The following is a 17,565-nucleotide window of genomic DNA, read 5'->3' as shown; positions in this document are numbered from 1 at the left end:
AGCATAACATAGAACAGATGCTGGATGAGCTGGGACTGTTTCAATGACTCGTCAGTGAGTCTCGCGCAAAGTTGCATCACTTCACATGGGACTCAGAAGAGTCGGAGACTTTGTCCGTCGCCTCCCTCTGTCCATCATCACATTTCTTTTACACCACGGTGACTCCGATGAAACGAGCTCCAGCGGTCGGACCACCGCTGCCTCTTCGACAAGACCAACAGAAGCCAGAGAACCGAGACAGTCATTTCACCTATTAACACCAGTTGTGTTTTGTTGTGTGTGATATCGGTGGTCGCTGGCACACAGGGCAGGACATGACAGGGTTGGTCCGGCTCGAGGGAAATGTTTCGGAGCAGCGCTGCTGCCCCCCCCCCCCCCCCTCTCCCTCCACGCCCCCAGCGGCTAACTCAGCTAGCTTCAGCTAGCCTCACTGTATCACAACACACGGCTGAGCTAAGCTAAGCGCTAGCGGCAAGCCAGCCGCTGTCATGCCAGAAATACCCGGGGAGAGCGCCTCTCACCTCTGCCTCGCCCTCTTCCAGACTCCGCAGACTCCATACGACCAGCCCTTGGATCAGGAGGATGGTTAACGCGGCGGCAATCGCTAGTTTGTATCGTCGGAGGAGCTTCTGCACTCGAGCGCTGGCCACCATCTTTTCGACTCCAGTCGACGGGGCGCGCGCACACGGCGCATTCTGAGCTGCGCGCGCACGCGGGGACGCTCCGCCACCCCGCAGGTCGCTCAAAGTTTGGAGAGGCACTTTCGAAGTTCGTCTGCGGAAGGAAAGGAGTTATTACTAATGCGATAAGTGAGATATTTCTTCGCCATGCGTTTTAGATGGAGTTTGGTTTCTTTGTCAACCTATAGGTGTACTGGAGAGGTCAACCATTTAACCTGCTGCTCTCTGACCTAAATCAGGATTAGCCTAGTTGTCAGGCCACCAGTGACCTACTGACCCCCACTCCAGGCACCCGGTAACCAAACAGTGCTCTATAGAAATGAATAATTGATCAATCGATAAGTTAATTGACAGAAACTCGTTGGCAACGATTTCATTTAAAAAACAAACAAACATTAGAGTGAAAATAGTAGTTGGTGGCACTTCTCCTATGATGGACCAGTTCCACCTTGTCCAGTGTTTTCTGTTTTGACACAGGGGGAAACCGATTTGATAAAACACAACTTTTCTTCAAAAAAGTCCCAATATGAACTAAAACATAGTTAACATTTGAATTTGTGTCCCTTAACCTTTTCAAAACAAGACTGAAAAGATGGAAGATGAAAGCCCCAATTTGCTATGTTCATATTACATTCAAGGTGTCAAACCGAAAGGTATAGCCCTAAAAAATATGAGTCAGAAACCGTTCTTTTTGCTGCAATTCTGCCATTTCCAAATGTGTTTAACAGGTGCTTCTACAATTCCATCAATTTTATTCATATAGCTCCTTTCAAGATTTTTAAAAATATTTTACATATCAGATAATAAATAAGGTCAATGGAAATGAATCTTTATCACTATAAACTGCTGAGTAATCAGATGTGATTATTGGCCTCGCAGTCAAGCAGATTTTGTTCTTTCTTTTTCCACACAAACTTCACACTTGAACATTCTGTACATATACAGTATATGCCCCTGAAAACGTTAGACATCGTCACACAGTAACATATGAATTGTGAGAATTCTTTCTTCACTTTTCTCAAATATGATCACACCAATTTTGAATTAAGCTGTGTCTGAGCTATTTCTGTTTCAGCTTTATCATTAGACATTAGAGTTCCTCTTGTATTTTCCAGCATAACACATCTTTTTAATCTTATAGGTTTAGAAAAGGCACAACATGACCTTACGACATATGTCTCACCCTTGGGCCTTTGTCGGGCTTCTGTGTTGATTGCATCACCTGACTTCCTGATTAGTTTCATAAAAGCACATACTGAAGAGATCTACTCTGCCCGCTCAAATGTGTTCTCTGCATCAAACTGTGAGGGTGCATAATAGGCCTGTAGCTTATTCATTTCAGTTAGATGATTCGATACCCTTTGCTATAGGCTACGTCAATTAAGTTTTGATAGTTTAATGTCCGCGTGCAGGCTTAAGGCCATGGTCAATACAGATGAAAATAAAATGTAATGTCACAGAGATTTCACAGTGTCCCACACATTGTTGTAGAACAGATCCTTCTTTTGCCACTGCCATCCTGCTGCCATTGGGCATAGTAAAGTTCTCCTATTTTGCAGATTTGCAATGTTGGAGATTGAACATAAAAAAAAAAAATTGCTCAAATAAAATAGCTGATGGTTATGCACTGGCAATCTATGTAGAAAGGGGAGACATGTTTCCAAAGTCGTGCTCCATGAATACTAATGCTGCATTTTTGGCTCTTTGTTTGTATAGAAATCATGTCGGGACGGGATCCCCAGCAGTCTCCGGGGTAACGGGACTCCGGCTCAGGCATCCAGTGTGTTAACCTACTGGTCTGGATGGCGTAAATCAAACGGCGGAAGAATCGGCAGTCGTCTACTTTCGACTGTTTAATATAATAAGGAATTCCGGCTAGATGTCGAAATTACGCACGGGCATTAAGTCTGACTTTTTTTTCCTTTTTTTTTTCTCCATGTTTTTGGGAGCACCTTTCTATTTCAGAAATCTCCTCTGCACTCTGCACACAGGATTTGGGAGAACTGATTAGAAAATACACGTGAATGAAGTGATACGTCTGCTGGCGGTGTCGATCCATATTAAACCGAACACCGCCGCCGTCCGGCGCAGGAACAACCCGCGACGTCACGCGGTTTGGAGAGGGCGTCGGTGTCCGTGCGCCTGCACCGGGCTCATATATAGACGCTGTGGCATGATGACCGGGAGTGAGTGGTGAGTTTGAGATCCGACTTGCAGTTGCGCATGTGGACTTGTCTGGAGGGACTGGAAGAGACAACGACGAGGAGCGACGCAGCTGGGCTCCGTTCCTTCTTTCTGATGTAGGCTTTTTTTTTTTTTTTTTTTTTTTTTAAATGAGAGCCTTTGTGTTGAGGCTGATGAGCTCAGGAGGATTTGTGAAGGGATCATTAACAGGTTACGCAGAAGAAATGTCCACAACTGCAAGTCCAACCATTCCCTCCTCACAGATGACATCGGATCAACTCACAGTGGTCGCTGCATCCTGTAAGTAAAACGTCAGTTAGTCAAATATGAAAAAAAATTGAGTGCAAGTGAGTTTAAAAAAAACTCAATTTGCTTTTTTTTGTTTTTGTTTTTGCATGACCATACTGCAGCAGTGTGATAGGGGTTGTACAAGATTCGAAGACTTTCCTTTTCATTTTCCAAATGTGGTGACAAAAGAATTTGATTGGCACATGGCACTCGACTAATGACAGAATTATCTTACTTTTACCTTCACGTTGTAATTGTTCTTGACAGACTGGTAGAGTGCAGGAGCGAAATTAAACCTTTAAGTGTTTAAATTGTGGAGACAGTCAATCAAAAATGAGTCATCGCTTATTTCAACAACTTGACTGGAGATTTGAATTGTTAAAAGCTGTTCTGTTCTTTTTGCAAGTTGAACAACAGGTTGTAGTTGCCAGAAAAGAAATGGTGCTTGACTAACTGTGACAAACATTTCCTTCTCTCCTGCTTTCAAACAGTTTCTTCTCTGGTGTTCTTTGTGGTTATTGTGGTGCTGCTGTCCGTTATTTACCGCAAGGATCCACAGTGCTGCAAACTCCGCTCCTATCAGCGGCCACATGCAGATATGGTGAGGAAAAAAAGTGACCTGCATGTTCAGTTTTGATCGTGATCCAGCCTTGTTTGTTTGGATCACACTGACAGAGAGGACTCGGCCATGTGCAGGGCCATTCAGAAGTGTCAGATTCAATTTGCATGACTGTGGGAAAGGGACCAAAATAAACCTGATATGATCATTGTCAGGCAATGAATATTGCCTGCCCTCCAGAAATATCCACACTACCTCTAATAGAATTGGACAGAATTAGCTCTTGTCCCATGCATATTGATGCCGGCTCAGCAGCAGTGTAACCAAATCACTGCAAATCAAATTCATTGTCTGAATGTGGTGTAGCAGGTGAAGTAAAAACAAGTGTGTGACATTTTATAATCATTACTCATCTAGTTATCCAACAGCACACACTGTATCTCTCTTCTCGCCAAAGATAACTGGTCGTACATTTGTAAGGCTGTAAAGATGGTGCAGGATGAGGTGCAGAGGAAACGTAAACACTCCACAGATCTAACTCCTCACTGGTTCCCCATTCTCTCAGCTTCCTCTTCCTCTTGTATTTCATGTCCCTGGAGTGAAGTTTCAGCGTTATCTTCGGATTGCAGAGACATAACTCTTAACTCCCCCCCGAACCTCCACCTCCACACATACACACACACCATCACACACATTCGACAGACAGGAAGCTCTGTTTGGCTGTGGTTTCAACGGAGTAGGTCTGTCTACCTAGTTAAGGAACTAACAGAGCATGTCACTGGCACAGACTGGCGATGCTGACCTCCGGTTACAGCTGTATTCGTACATGGTGTTGCTGATAAGACTACACGTGTGCCTTAACTTACTGTCGGGTCAGTACATTAAACTTCACGTGACCGATTGTAAACAGAGATCCAGAGTCTGAACCCATATTGTAGTCTCAGGGTTTATTTTCATTTGTTACAGGATATTTAACATACTGACTTTGTATGTTGCCTAAGATTGTTTTGGTCTTGACTCCAAGAGAAAGTGAAGGTTAGTTATTCCATGAGGGAAATGCAAACAAACACTTTCATTGTGCTGTTGTGGGACATTTCATGTCCTCAACTTCATAGTCACATACCTTTCCCTGCTTCAGTATGCACCATGAATAGTGGACAGACCCCACTGTGGGTGTTGGGGACACAAGGGGGACAATGCAACTCCTTTAGGTTGCGGCGTTGAAAAAGGCACACTGTCGCTGGGGGCCTCCCCCGACTTCAAGACTGATTTTACACGGTTGTGCTTTTTCACACTGGCTGAATCGATGGCGGGGGACAAAGGACAACTCTTCTCTTCTTCTTTTTTGGCTTCTTAAAAGTACAAACCAGTGAGGGAAAGAGACCTTTGACATCACCTTTTTGGTGTCGTCTCTCTCTGTCTCTGAAATGATGTGAGGGTTATGGCAAAGGTCGTTAGAGTGCGTCACTTTTAAGTGTGAGTGATGTCATTGTTTGAGCTGGGAAAATGATAAATCTTATAAATTAATACTCCCCGGTGAAATTGCTGAACTCCCATTTTTCTTTCCACTAATCAGGAAAGTAAAAATCTTGAAAGCGTTAGTAGCTGTTATCTGTTGTCCTAACACCCCTTATATGCATGCCGGATTTAAATCTCAGTCAAGCAACAAATTGACTTAGTTGTAACGCCGGCCCAGATGACAAACAAGGCCATAATGTGTATTGAAGTGTGCTCGTTAAGAGGTACCTGCCGCAGTTACAAGGGGATAGAGAGATGCTGAAAAGACCACACGGTGTGGTTTGTTGCCTAGGGACACTGATGACACAGTGGGACACTGCATTGTTCTCCACACAAAGGGGACTCATTCAGACCCAAGGCAATTACCTAGTTTAGCTGGCAGCCTTTTTTTTCAGGGTTCCTGCACCTCATACAGTGAGACACTGACAGGTCTCGTTTTAGAGGGGGTGGAAGGAGGAGGAGGCATGCTAATCGGAGGGTGGTCGTCTTATTGATTAGATCATTTATGGTATTGCTAAAACAGCCAGTGTCTACAGTGATTAAACAAGGCATGAACATTGGTCAATTGGGCTCAAATTAGTGGATTTTTGACTAATTGCAGACTGAGCCGTGGGGCAGCCGCACACTGCGTATCGCAAAGAAACAGACAAATGGTTTTATCTCAAAAAACCAGGGTTCTGACACACACACACTTGTTACAGTCATTACTGCCTGTGTTACAGGGTGCTCCTCCTCAGTACTACAGCAGCAGACAGACACTGGTGGGATCTCCTTGTCTAGAGCAGACACAGTTCATGGATGACATCGACACTCAGGTGAGGGCCCAGCGGTGAATTGGCAGCATCTGTTATTATGTCTTCCATTCTGTCTTGCAATAGGTAAATACAAACTGTCACTCCCCTGCCTCTGGACTCCACTGGTTGGAGAAGAAAGTTTCTATATAAGTCTGTGAGAAAAACGACTCTCTTTCTTACGTAAGTTACGGTCCCATTTAGAGCTAATAGAGGATACCGCATTGGGAATTGGATACCATGTGATTGACAGCGAGTACCGTCCAATGGACATGGCCGCAAGTGTAATTGGACGTGCAGTGGACAAGATGCCGCTGGTCAAAATGCCTAACTGCACAAACCAATGGGTGGTGAAATTACGGTGGATTGCTATTTGTATAATGCAGCCATCACAGTGCCTACACCTTCAATATGTCAATTACTGCATCTTATTGGATTTTATCCTTTGAGTAGGTATCAATGATGGGGTAAATTGGGCTATTATCCATGGATCCTATATAAAAGCGTCTGTTTCCTGTCCCTCATGACTGTCCCACTGTTTTTGGGCGCACTTGTGTCTCAGCAGGCGGGTCAGCTGTTCTTCGTCGGCCTGCCCTCCAGCTACAGCCTGCCATCACTGGAGGCCCCCCTGCCAAGGCTCCCCTCCTACGAGAGCGTCCGAAAAAAGGACCGCCAGAGGCAGATCCACATGATGATCGCAGACCGCTTTGGCCTCAATGGACCCGTTGTGACGGAGGTGGGACATGTTGGGGATTAGGACTGTCAAAGTAATTGATACAGTCACAAGTGCTATGACATTTGGGTATTCCAGTTGCTGTTGTTAAGCTTGAAAATAGGGAAGATATTTAACTCCTGTTATACTGCCATTTAGAAGAATGCTAGAGCTCCTGGGAACTCTGCATAATATGAACGCTGCTCATCTGTGGTTTCACAGTCAGTGGAGACGGTAAGAAGCAGGCTCTCGCTATTGTGACCACGCTGTCATACAATATAGTAACAAGGGTGTGTTCAAAGATTAGACGGCTTTCAGAGAGTAGTGAACAGGATGCACTATCAGCTATTGTGCTGCCGTCGGACCGCGTTTCAGGGTTTTACCGTGTTGATCTTTCGCTGAGCTTTTGAGTCGCACAACGCTTGAGCAAACAACGTAATGAGAAAAAGGCACATCAAACATAATTAAAGTCTGCATCCTGAGTGCAAACAGTGCCTGAAAATGCTGCTTTGTGATCCCGTGTTCAGTTTTTTTTCTCTTTGCCCTCCCATCCTTTTCCTTAATTAAACAGTCCCTAGCATGACTGCCCATCTCTCTCTCTCTCTCTCTCACACACACACACACACACACACACGTTCACACAGTACTTTCCAGTCAACCCATCAGTAATCACTGAAAGCCCCCCTCCCCCTTTTAGACTCTGTTAGAAGAGTTTCAATGATGACCCCTTAATTTCCCCCTGTCCGTCCAGTGGCCTGAGGGAGGATAGTAATAAAACTTTTTGCGGCCTGGTGTGTGTGGGGTGTGTCTGGCGGACAGAGGGCAGGGTTGTAGGGTTGCTCTCGTCGCCCGAGGGTCCCCGAGCAATTAAAAGATAAGAAGACTCAGTCACAAGTGTGAATCTGCTAGATGTGATCAGAGAGATAATGCATTGGAGAAAAACATGTTCCAGGCGACCAACGAGGGGACAGATTGATTTGTAATGTAAATACAAACATGTTCCACTTCGTTTTGTGGGGAGATATCAGACCCCGGGGTGTTAAGCAGGATGTGCAGCATTACCAAATAAAACTCAACTTCCACTTTGATTAAGTCCTCACGAAAGCTTCTGTGCTCTATATTTCACATAACCTGAATCAAACCATCACTGTTAAATCGATGCAACATTGGTGAAGTGGTCACTCATTGTGAACCTACAGAGAATTACCACCTGAATCGGCAGCTCCACACGGCTAAAACACAGCTCATACACACAAACTATTTAACCATTTTGGAACAAACAGCAGACAGACACAGCTAGAGACTAGCTGGTGAACATAGAAGAGCATTTAGCAGCGTAAGAGGCAGATGATGACAAACTGCAACTGCAAAAGAAGTTCCCCAGAAGTGAAACAGAAACTAGAATTAAGTGATTACTCTCAGTACACGCAACACCTTTCACATGCAACACAATCATTTAATCCATCGTTAATTTGACTATAGCTCTCTCTTTGCTGTGCTGGATGAATGTGCAGCGTTTCGCAGTGACAACAAAATGGATTATTACTAATCAGACCAAAATTTTGGATGTAATATATGCAATAAGCGTCTGTTTTCCATGTGTCCTACAGCCGCCTCCAACATATGAAGAGAGTATCCGCCAGTCTATGGAGCCGTACAACATCCTCTCCTCTGGTGTGGACATCTCACCTCCTCAGAGTATCTACACCAACACAGAGCTTGACGTTCAGACTGACACACCTCATCCAGTCAACTCGGACGCTCACACCACGGCTCTTACTGTGTGATCCCGATCAAGTTCTTGAGCTGCTCGATGGATGTGAAATTAACTTGGTAGCTTTTCATGCAGATGAATTCCAAGGCCATGAACACGGATAATGACTGAATCCTTCGCACATCCACACGCGCTGATTCAGATATACCTCAAGACTGAGGAAGCAACCAAAGAGGAGCTTCACCGCCTTCAGGAATTGACACACAGGGGCTGGCACATATGAATGTTAAAAAACTCAGAGTTGTAACACTGGATGTTAACATTTCTTGAGGTGGCTGGTACATCTTGATGAGGAGAAAGAAAGGATTTGTGGACTATTGGACTGAAATATATACCAAAAAGGGCACCACTGGGTACTTTTCTGATCATCCTCTGTTGGTGAACATTTGTTTTTGCTGTTTGCTCTCCTCTTTTTTTCCGCCGTCCCTCAGCCGCGGACCTCATTGTCTGCTTCGTAAGGTTATCAGAGACCTGTTTGATGACTTGCTGTAACGCATGGCTTTGAACCCCGCTGAGGCTGTGCCGTACTCCTCCAGCATGTGGTTCAACCTGTGAGGGGGAGAAGTATAAAGGTGCTAATGAGAGTGCCTTTCATAAAGTTATAATAAGATTACTTATATAACAGTTTCATGAAAATGTTTTATTTTGCCTCAGTTTTATTCTTTGTTTTTACCCAACCAGATGGGACGGATTTCTCACTTTCTTATTTAGCATTTTCATCATATAAAATGTTTATATAATTGTATGTATTGTGCCTGTTTTACTCAAGTCAGGACAGAAAATAGCTTTGTTTGTTCTCCACAAAGTCCTCAGCAGAGAGAATGTGAAATGAAAACATTGGAGAAATACCAAGTTCCTTGTCGAGACTTGTTAATTTCTGCAACTTACCATTTACAACATGCAAAATCGTTTGTCCTGCACATGTATTTATTAAAAATAAATAGTGAGTCATTATTTCTCTGCTAAAACAAATTTAAAACAAAAAAATAAAACATTTTATTGTTTTTTTTTCAATGAACTCTTATTAACAGCTACTGTCTATTAATAAGACAGTAGCTGCAGCTGATTATGATGTTTCTTTTACAAACACATAAAGATCAGTCAGACATTTCTCTAGTGAGGCTGACCTTTGACACCTTTGACATCTGATTTTTTCCCTTTTCCCCCAGATCGATGATTGTAAGTCGCTTTGGACAAAAAAGCATCAGGAAAATGAATGAATGCAAATTAGTGTAAATGGTCAGTTTAAGACGTGCAGTGATATTTCCGTGTATGTGTGTGTGTGTGTGTGTTTGTGAAAGACAGAAAGTTGCCATATATATGCCACTATATCCTACACACTGACCCTTTAATTTAAGCTCTTTGGATGTTTTCGCAGGTCTCCAATGGTCCTTCTTTTTTATTACCGCTTAAGATACAAACAATAAAAAAAATAGACTTTACTTAATAATAACTTAAATAATATAAAAATGATCTCCCTGTGATAAAATACATTGGTGAAAGATTGGTAAGATCTGTTGTTTTTTCCTTGTGATTCACAACCCATTTTTCCAGATATGTACCAATTATCTTATTAGCCCCAGTCACAAATAGTTTGTTGTTAGAAGAATGTCTGTTATTTACTGACATTCATTTGTCAGGGAGCAAGTTTTCTACTGAACAAAAAATATCAGTTAAACACTTGAAACTATACTGAAGTATTTAATATAATCATTCACTGTCACAGTTAATGTTCCTCTACTTGAATTTGATCAAAAACGAAATCAGGAACGTGGTCCGGTCCAGAGAATAATGTGCCATTTGTTGCTCACTTCTCCTTAAAGGGAATGTGTTGAAAACAGGCCAGAACATTAAACATGATTAAAATTAAGAATTTGTATTTATCCTAATTTGTTCTGGGTTTTTTCCCCTTCGGCAGACATTTTGGAAAGTTCAGTCGAGGTTCAGAGTCTGGTTTAAGAGCCTGCAGACAGTAAACTGTTATATTGGTCTCTTGTGACTGAAATAGACCAAAATATGGCTGTTTGGAAACCACAGTGTCAAGTGTTCCTAATAAAACAAGAGTCCCTAAGATGATTAGGCCGCGAACCGTGAAGGGAGGCTATTTAATCTAATTTAAGTTTGTCGTATATTAAACACAGGCTTTTATGTCTGCCTGATTGTCTGAAACATGCCAGATTACACATATTTGAAAGAGTCATATTTTTTTCTGTCTGTTTTCTGTTCTGTCAAAATCCTCATGCTTTAAAAAGTATTGTGTCATTTTAAATTCTGGTTTGTTACAACCACACTCAGTCAGTGTGTCCTGTGTTCATCGTATTTCACAAACCAAGTCTATGATCATAGACTAAATTAACACCTCTGTGAATATACACAGTGTATCAGGCTCAAATTTAAATATCATAATCCGGTCAATCTCGCTGGTCTGAAGTTACTGGTGGATGTGTTCACATCCTTTACTTCAGTAAAAGTAGTTACAAGTACGGCAATATTCTGCACTTAAAATAATACTCAGGTATGAGAACAAAAGTATTTTCAGCACACTGTACAGAAAGTATTAAAGGCAAAGGAACAAGTATCAAAGTACTCATTATGTAGGAGAAGGGCCCCAGAGGATACATATTGTCATGTGTTATAGGATCTTACAGAAGCATAATTATACAATATCCATTTCAATTTTGCATTTGATTGTTCATTTCAACCTTTTTTTTACAGGTCAGGCAGGTCGGTCTATCAAAATCAAAGATATTTGGTAAACTGAAGGTTTTCTACATTATAAAGTATCAAGTAAAGCTGCCAAACAAATTATGTGGAGTAAAAATAAATCCCTATGAATTGTAGTGGAGTAGAAATATCAAGTCATAAGAGTAAAAAAGTCCAAAACAGCGTCACACGCAGGCTACCTCACCAACATGGCCGCGCGCCTTGCCCATTGGAGCGTCGCCTCCGTCGTCACTGCCGGAGATACCCGAACCTCTCCGACCAGCCAAGTATGTAAACAAGGTCAGACACACTGCAGCACACAGACCACACACACACACAAACACACACACACCTGCAAGCCCCGGTGTCTGCTCGCTTTTCAGACCAGAGGAGAACGAACACTGCTTCACCAAACCTCCGAGGAGCAAGGTAGGCTGAGCTGTGCGTCACGAGCATGTTATATGCGTTGTTATGCAGGAGCACTGCGCTTCTGGGACGCACCTAAATGACATTGAGATAAAAGGCATGAAGTGTCTCATTCTGTTGCATTCACAGATGTAAACGAGTTGATCGTCTTAACTGCATCCTGTAATGCAGATTTGCCGCAAAGTCACACTGCAAGTGTATATGAGTGTGTGTGTGTGTGTGTGTGTGTGTGTGTGTGTGTGTGTTGACGTCCTGCGCAGTCATCAGCTGGCCTCGAGAACTGGGTCGCTCTGCCTGCAAAAGCTGCACGGTCATGTCTGTCCCCCCATGGCGCTGGTGAATCATTTCTAACGGAGCCTTTCCTTTTTTTTCATACTGATGTTTTAAAACTGACTGTTTTTCTGCCCCTGCAAAATCCAATATGCCAAAGTAACAATTAAGATAACAGTATTTATAGATATTTGAGCCCTCAGTCTAGTATAAGTCCGCAGCAATGCATAATAAGCCACATTATATAAACCACAATCACAACCACTGAAGTAATACCTGAATGCTGGAGCTTTGTGGAGGAGGCAAAACATCTTTTCTTAGCTTAATGCGTAACCTAACCAAGACTGTTTATGGTTGTGTTTAATAAAAAATTTATTAAATTGATTGAAATGACGTGTGTGCAGTGTGTGCCTTATTTATGCCACTGAATTCCCCCACATCATCCTCAGTCTTAGATCCTGTGCAGACTGGCCGTCCTAACTGCCTCAGTGCCGACCGGACACAGTCTGAGCTCTAAGAGAGACTCAAAGAGGAAAATGAGGTGGGAGGACAGAAATAGAGAGAGGGGGACTAACCAAGGAAACAATCAGACTGGCAGCTGAGGCTTTATGCTGGAAGGCCTCGTCAGACCTTCTGCTTTTTAATTATTTTGGTTGGAATTTGACTTTTATGCACCTGGTTGGATTGGTGGATCACTTTTGCAAATGCAAGTCAAGGCTGATAACACGACATCCCTCACATTCTTCTCAATTATTTACAGGACAGGCTGGTGTTTTTTAATCTGCCTTTGCGTTGATGAGACATTGTCGTCTCTCAGAGACCTCAACTAATATTTCATTCTGTTTTACCACACAACGTCCAAGTTTTAAAAAGTCAACACCAGAAAGTTGCCCTCAAATGGTTGATATAGTCAGAAATAGCCACCTGATTGTGCTCTGCAAGGTGAGATGTTTCCCTTCAACACATGAACAAGAAAGTACCTGATTTCATCTTGAATATATACATATAAATGTGTTTAGTATGCAAACATTTGCTGGTAAATAAGACATGGTCATGTGATGATCTAAAGTACAATAACTATCTATTTGTGTTTTTTCGCTGTGGGACTGTAGTTGCAGACCAGCCATGATGATGCAGTGTTTTCACTTCATGGTGGAGCCGGCCAAAAACTTCACGGCCAAGATAAAGGTGACAAATTTTGGTGCATTCTACAGAATCATTGTGTGTTTAATATGCAAAGATGCTTCGCTCCTGGCACAAGGGGTCACCTTGAACGTTGTCCCAGTTGACATCAAAACTTTTGTATAGTAGCATGTGACTGCGTGTATTTCTCCTCTCCCCTGGTTCTACTAAACAAGAAATAGAGAGTGTACTGTTTGCAGAGAGTTGCTGATGAGATAAATTGAGGCAGAGAGTGTTGGGGTGGGGTGGGGGGTTCTGTTCTGCTGACACAAGCAGAACCGTGGTGTGCATTTTGATCAAGTTGAGTGACCACCTCTTTTTCTAGTTCGACCTTTTTACTTTCTCAGGCACTTGTAAAGCAGCACTAATGTCCTCCAAATGTCTTATGTTTTAAATCTTTTGCTGAGAACTCCTCTATTTTCAAACAGTAGAAAATACTTTTATTTTTAAATGTCCCTACAGGAATCACAGAACAGAGCCAAAAAGGACAAGAGGGAGCCTCTTGGTGAGGATCAGCTGTTTGTTTTGGATCTGGCTAGAGACCTCAGCCGAGTGTGCCAGGTACAACCTCTTGCGAATATACACTATATACTGCATGAACACATGTACGGAATCACCCATTATTGTGCTCTTTGATGACTGACTTGTCAGTTCACTCATGAAACCAGACATGACATGAAGGAACAACAACATTATCACTTACAAAACTTTTTTTGGTTTGACCATCGAATGTCAACCCAGTAAAAATGATATTCACTCACTGATTCACCCACAGCACCTTTTGATGGGTGCTGGATCAACAAAATATCACAGAAGGTTTGAAGAGAGGGAATTCTACCTGTTTTCCCTCTGCAGAGGTCGGAAGTCCTGGAGCACATATGGAACCAGGAGGACACCTGGTCAACTCCTCTCTGCAGGGTTTTCATCCTTCAGTGGGCCTCCATGCTGGAGACCAAGGTGCTCATCTGAGAAAATCTAAATGATCCAATTCTAGAAGAGAGTACAGGGGTGGGTTATCTTATTCAAGGTCAAGAGGGGTTAATTCACTAAATATGAAAATCTGCGTGTCTGCAGAAGAGGCCCATGCAGACTGATGGCTGGCCAGAGATTAATGAGGGAAAACTGCCTGATCAGATTAATGAGGAGGACTTGCTGCAGGCCAAAAATGTGATCCTCAACTGGATCAAGGACCTGAGAGCTCAGCCTGAGGTGGGAAGTGTTTCCGGTTTCCTAACTGATTTCTGCACTTTTTTTTTCTGTATAGACACATTTAATTCACACTGATAATCTTGCAGCAAAGCGTGTGGCCTGGGGAGCCTGTGGCCAAGGTTCTGGAGGACCTGCAGTCAGCCTGGCGTTGGGGCCGTGTGCCCAATCTGCTGACTGCTATGGAACTCATCATGTGGATTTTAATGCTGCAGCGCCCAGATAAGGTAGGATTCTATGTTATAATACACAGTGTGATCTGCACTTCATCAGATTATTTTTCAGGCTTGATACAAGCCTTGTTGGTGTGGTCTTGCAGGACACTATACCGCAGCAGTGGCTCATGTGGAAGCAGAGGACTCAGAATATTGGTTTGTAAAGTATAAAATTGAAATAAGGTGAATTTTATTGTATATTTATAAAATTGGACATCCTTATGAGTACGCTATTTTTTTCATTTCAGGTGCCATATCCTACATTCCTCAACCAGGTTAGTTACATACAAAAGATCAGGAAAACTCCAAACACCGATGGGTAGAAGCACAGGGCAAAATACAGCATGCAAAGGAAAACTAGAGGTTGCCACACACAAACATTTTCCAGCTCTTTTTAACAGATTCAACATTTTTGCCTGCAAGGTCTTTGACGGGCAAACACTGATGTTAAGGAAAAACAGGCTACACACAAACAAAACTTGCAGGTAGAAATGTTGCATTAAATACAATTTTGTATTTAAAATTGGAAAAAAAAAATGGAAAATTCAGTGCAACCAACTTCTCATTTCCTCTACAATTCTGTCTGGTTCATAAATACTGGTAAAAAGGCTGATATGCCAAACTGAAAAACAGTTTTTTGATTCTGTGAAATGAGCTTTGTGTCATTATGTTGCATTTACTGTCATCTCTTACTACGGATGTCTTCTGTTTTTGCAGTGTGGAACTGGATCTCAGATGCTGCTGGTACAGGATAAATTTTTATCAAAGTGTAAGTCATAGTAATTTTTGCTAAAACTATCTTTAATTCAAACTGTTGTCTGCCTGTAGTTGAGGTGACTCTGGATCTGGACACAGCCAACCCTGATCTGCTCATCTCCAGTGATGAGAAGAAGATGCGCTGTGGCTTTGAGAGGAAGGATGTTCCCAATTACCACCAACGCTTCGATGGCTGGTGGTGCGCCGTTGGATTGGAGGGCTTCGGCTCGGGCCGGCACTACTGGGAGGTGGAAGTGGGTGAGCGGGACTGGCGGCTGGGCGTGGCTAAAGAATCAGCCCTGAGGAAAGGCTTCAAGTCGCTGAATACCAACACCGGCTATCTTACCCTGCGGCTGGAGAGGGGCGCTGAGCTGAAGGCACTGACCGTGCCCTTCACTGCTCTGCCGCCGGGCCTCATTCCCCGCAAAGTGGGCATCTACCTCGACTACAACCAAGGCCAGCTGTCCTTCTATGACGTGGACAAACACTTGCACATTTACACTTACAATGAGAGCTTCACTGAGAAGCTGTTCCCCTTGTTTGGCACAGTGGAAATCGTCAAGGATCTAGTGATCAAGTCCCCAGCAGCTAAGACCCAGTGTCTCTGCTCCACATCCTGCCTCTGGGGTTGAGTTTCCTGCTGTCACCTCTCCCTCTAAAATCCAGTAGACATCATATAAACGTGTAAGGAACCAGCTTATATTATAATACTGTAATCAGACTCAGAAATCCTGATGTATAAGACCATCAATAGCTGCACTATGTGACCATACTCTATGCTGCTGCTGCTGCTTCAATGTGATTGTTGCTGCCACTTTCTCACTATAGAGTTATCATGTTACCCTTGCTCACATGCATAATGTATTTTCATATTGTATATTTGAAATAAAGCCTATAGCATTGATGTAATGTACTGTGCAATAGTAACCCTGCAGGCAGAATGCACTCTGTGAATAATAAATAAACCAAATCTGTGTCTTGAATTTTGGTCTGTTTATTGGTGCGCTGTTTGGTGTAACAAACAAAAAAGATGAATCTTAGAACTATGACAGTGAGAGCTGAAATATAAAGTAGGCAGACAGATAGTTCACACAATTTTGGATAAATAAGATGGTGGTGTCAGTCATCAGCCTCATCTCTTGTTTCTCTCTGCTCAATCTCAATCTCTCTTCTGTCTCTGGCTATTTCACTCTGATTTCTTGTTGGCTAGGTCATCGTATACTGGTACACAAAGAGATGAAGTCACATTTTTACATACACATTTATATATATATATATATATATATATATATATATATATATATATATATATATATATATATATATATATATATATATATATATATATATTTTAGAGAACTCAAACACAATTCCCCCTGCAACACTTCCAGGATTTTGAAATATAGTGAACGCATTGATGTACAATTACTGTTTATAGAAAGAAAGAAAGAAAGAAACATAGAATGAATTCAAATTTTCCGCATAGTAATAATAAGTATAATCATATAAACGTCATCTTATTCTCCGTGGAGTCAAACATCTAATTTGGAGTCTGTCCATCTCTTCTTGTGAATGTGACATTTCCCCTAATAGTTCAAATCAATTGTTTACCTTCTTGCTTCTGGCGACTCTGGCGATGATGTCATCAGTGTGCGACGGCGCCGAAGGAGCTGCTCAGCCTTTATTGGCTTTACTTTGATATTCGCCCACCCCGGGTGCGGGGGTTTGAGGAGGGGGGGGAGAAAGCCGCCGGAGACGGTTTACATGACAGAGACACGATGACAACAAGCTTAACGCAGGCGTTAAAAACCCACTTTGGGTTCGACAGCTTCAGGTCTAAGCTACAGGAAGATGTCGTCAAGGCAGTCACCAGGGGTAAGTGAGTGTCTGTCGCTCCGTGCTAACTAGCTCTGACGTTAGCTGGCTAAGCTTCCCTGACGCTTGAGGACGCGGTGAAATGTGGATGTGCATCGTCTGTCACAGGTAGTGTCGTTGTTGTTGCCAGGGAGACAGTGATGTGTGACACGGTGTTTTTGTTGTTGTTGTTGTCGTCGTCGTCGTCGTCGTCTGTGTGCAGGTGACAGGGACGTGTTCGTGTGCATGCCCACCGGAGCGGGGAAGTCCCTCTGTTACCAGCTGCCTGCAGTCCTGGCTGAGGGCATCACTCTGGTTATATCCCCGCTCATCGCGCTCATCCAGGTCAGTCTACCGGTCCAGTGCAAACCCCTCACACACGTGTGTGTGCACTCAGAGTTATGTGTTGCATCCCTTCCTGTGTGTTACTCCCCAGGACCAAGTGCA

General features: G+C 43.0%; 4 protein-coding genes and 1 long non-coding RNA gene across 12 annotated transcripts in view; 3 read left to right on the top strand and 2 right to left on the bottom strand.

Annotated features, from left to right (window-relative positions):
• Positions 1-762, bottom strand: part of xylt2 (xylosyltransferase II) — a 14,402-nt gene extending 13,640 nt beyond the window's left edge. Inside the window, exon 1 of the mRNA XM_035614288.2 lies at positions 522-762. Coding sequence (XP_035470181.2) covers positions 522-653 — 132 coding nt within the window. The 5' untranslated portion in view covers positions 654-762. The remainder of the gene's footprint in view (positions 1-521) is intronic.
• LOC124849436 lies at positions 688-10,706 on the top strand. 4 transcript variants are annotated; one of them, XM_047327891.1, is made up of 6 exons: positions 688-809; positions 2,397-3,164; positions 3,644-3,753; positions 5,952-6,044; positions 6,583-6,756; positions 8,343-10,706. In XM_047327891.1, exons 2-6 carry the CDS (start codon positions 3,014-3,016, stop codon positions 8,517-8,519), a joined length of 705 nt encoding a protein of 234 aa, XP_047183847.1. In that variant the 5' UTR covers positions 688-809; positions 2,397-3,013; the 3' UTR covers positions 8,520-10,706. The 4 variants fall into 4 exon arrangements, with proteins under 4 accessions (XP_047183847.1, XP_047183849.1, XP_047183848.1 ...); XM_047327892.1 differs by having other exon boundaries at positions 697-809; positions 6,586-6,756; XM_047327893.1 differs by lacking the exon at positions 3,644-3,753.
• Positions 8,924-17,032, bottom strand: LOC118288322. The gene is made up of 3 exons (XR_004785842.2): positions 16,876-17,032; positions 13,926-14,077; positions 8,924-9,055 (listed from the first exon to the last, which is right to left on the bottom strand). It is a non-coding gene; the product is annotated as an uncharacterized LOC118288322 (long non-coding RNA).
• On the top strand, positions 11,476-16,247 carry si:ch211-120g10.1 (butyrophilin subfamily 3 member A3). Of its 3 annotated transcripts, XM_035614289.2 has the most exons (11): positions 11,484-11,638; positions 11,896-11,971; positions 13,018-13,093; positions 13,550-13,648; positions 13,943-14,044; positions 14,162-14,296; positions 14,383-14,520; positions 14,613-14,664; positions 14,757-14,783; positions 15,226-15,252; positions 15,337-16,247. In XM_035614289.2, exons 2-11 carry the CDS (start codon positions 11,949-11,951, stop codon positions 15,894-15,896), a joined length of 1,239 nt encoding a protein of 412 aa, XP_035470182.1. In that variant the 5' UTR covers positions 11,484-11,638; positions 11,896-11,948; the 3' UTR covers positions 15,897-16,247. The 3 variants fall into 3 exon arrangements, with proteins under 3 accessions (XP_035470184.1, XP_035470183.1, XP_035470182.1); XM_035614291.1 differs by lacking the exon at positions 11,896-11,971 and having other exon boundaries at positions 11,476-11,638; XM_035614290.1 differs by lacking the exon at positions 11,896-11,971 and having other exon boundaries at positions 11,481-11,638; positions 13,010-13,093.
• The window catches only part of recql5 (RecQ helicase-like 5), an 11,708-nt gene continuing 11,052 nt past the window's right edge, over positions 16,910-17,565 (top strand). For all 3 annotated transcript variants that reach the window (XM_035614284.2, XM_035614286.2, XM_035614285.2), the window contains exons 1-3: positions 16,910-17,139; positions 17,342-17,463; positions 17,555-17,565. The exon at positions 17,555-17,565 is cut by the window's right edge and continues 511 nt beyond it. In XM_035614284.2, the coding sequence (XP_035470177.2) occupies positions 17,043-17,139; positions 17,342-17,463; positions 17,555-17,565 (230 nt within the window). In that variant the 5' untranslated portion in view covers positions 16,910-17,042. The remainder of the gene's footprint in view (positions 17,140-17,341; positions 17,464-17,554) is intronic.

The sequence above is a fragment of the Scophthalmus maximus genome, chromosome 17 (assembly GCF_022379125.1).
Source record: "Scophthalmus maximus strain ysfricsl-2021 chromosome 17, ASM2237912v1, whole genome shotgun sequence".
Classification (NCBI taxonomy): Eukaryota; Metazoa; Chordata; class Actinopteri; order Pleuronectiformes; family Scophthalmidae; genus Scophthalmus; species Scophthalmus maximus.
The sequence above is the reverse complement of the archived record's forward strand: the minus strand, read 5'-3'. Positions and strand labels throughout refer to the sequence as shown.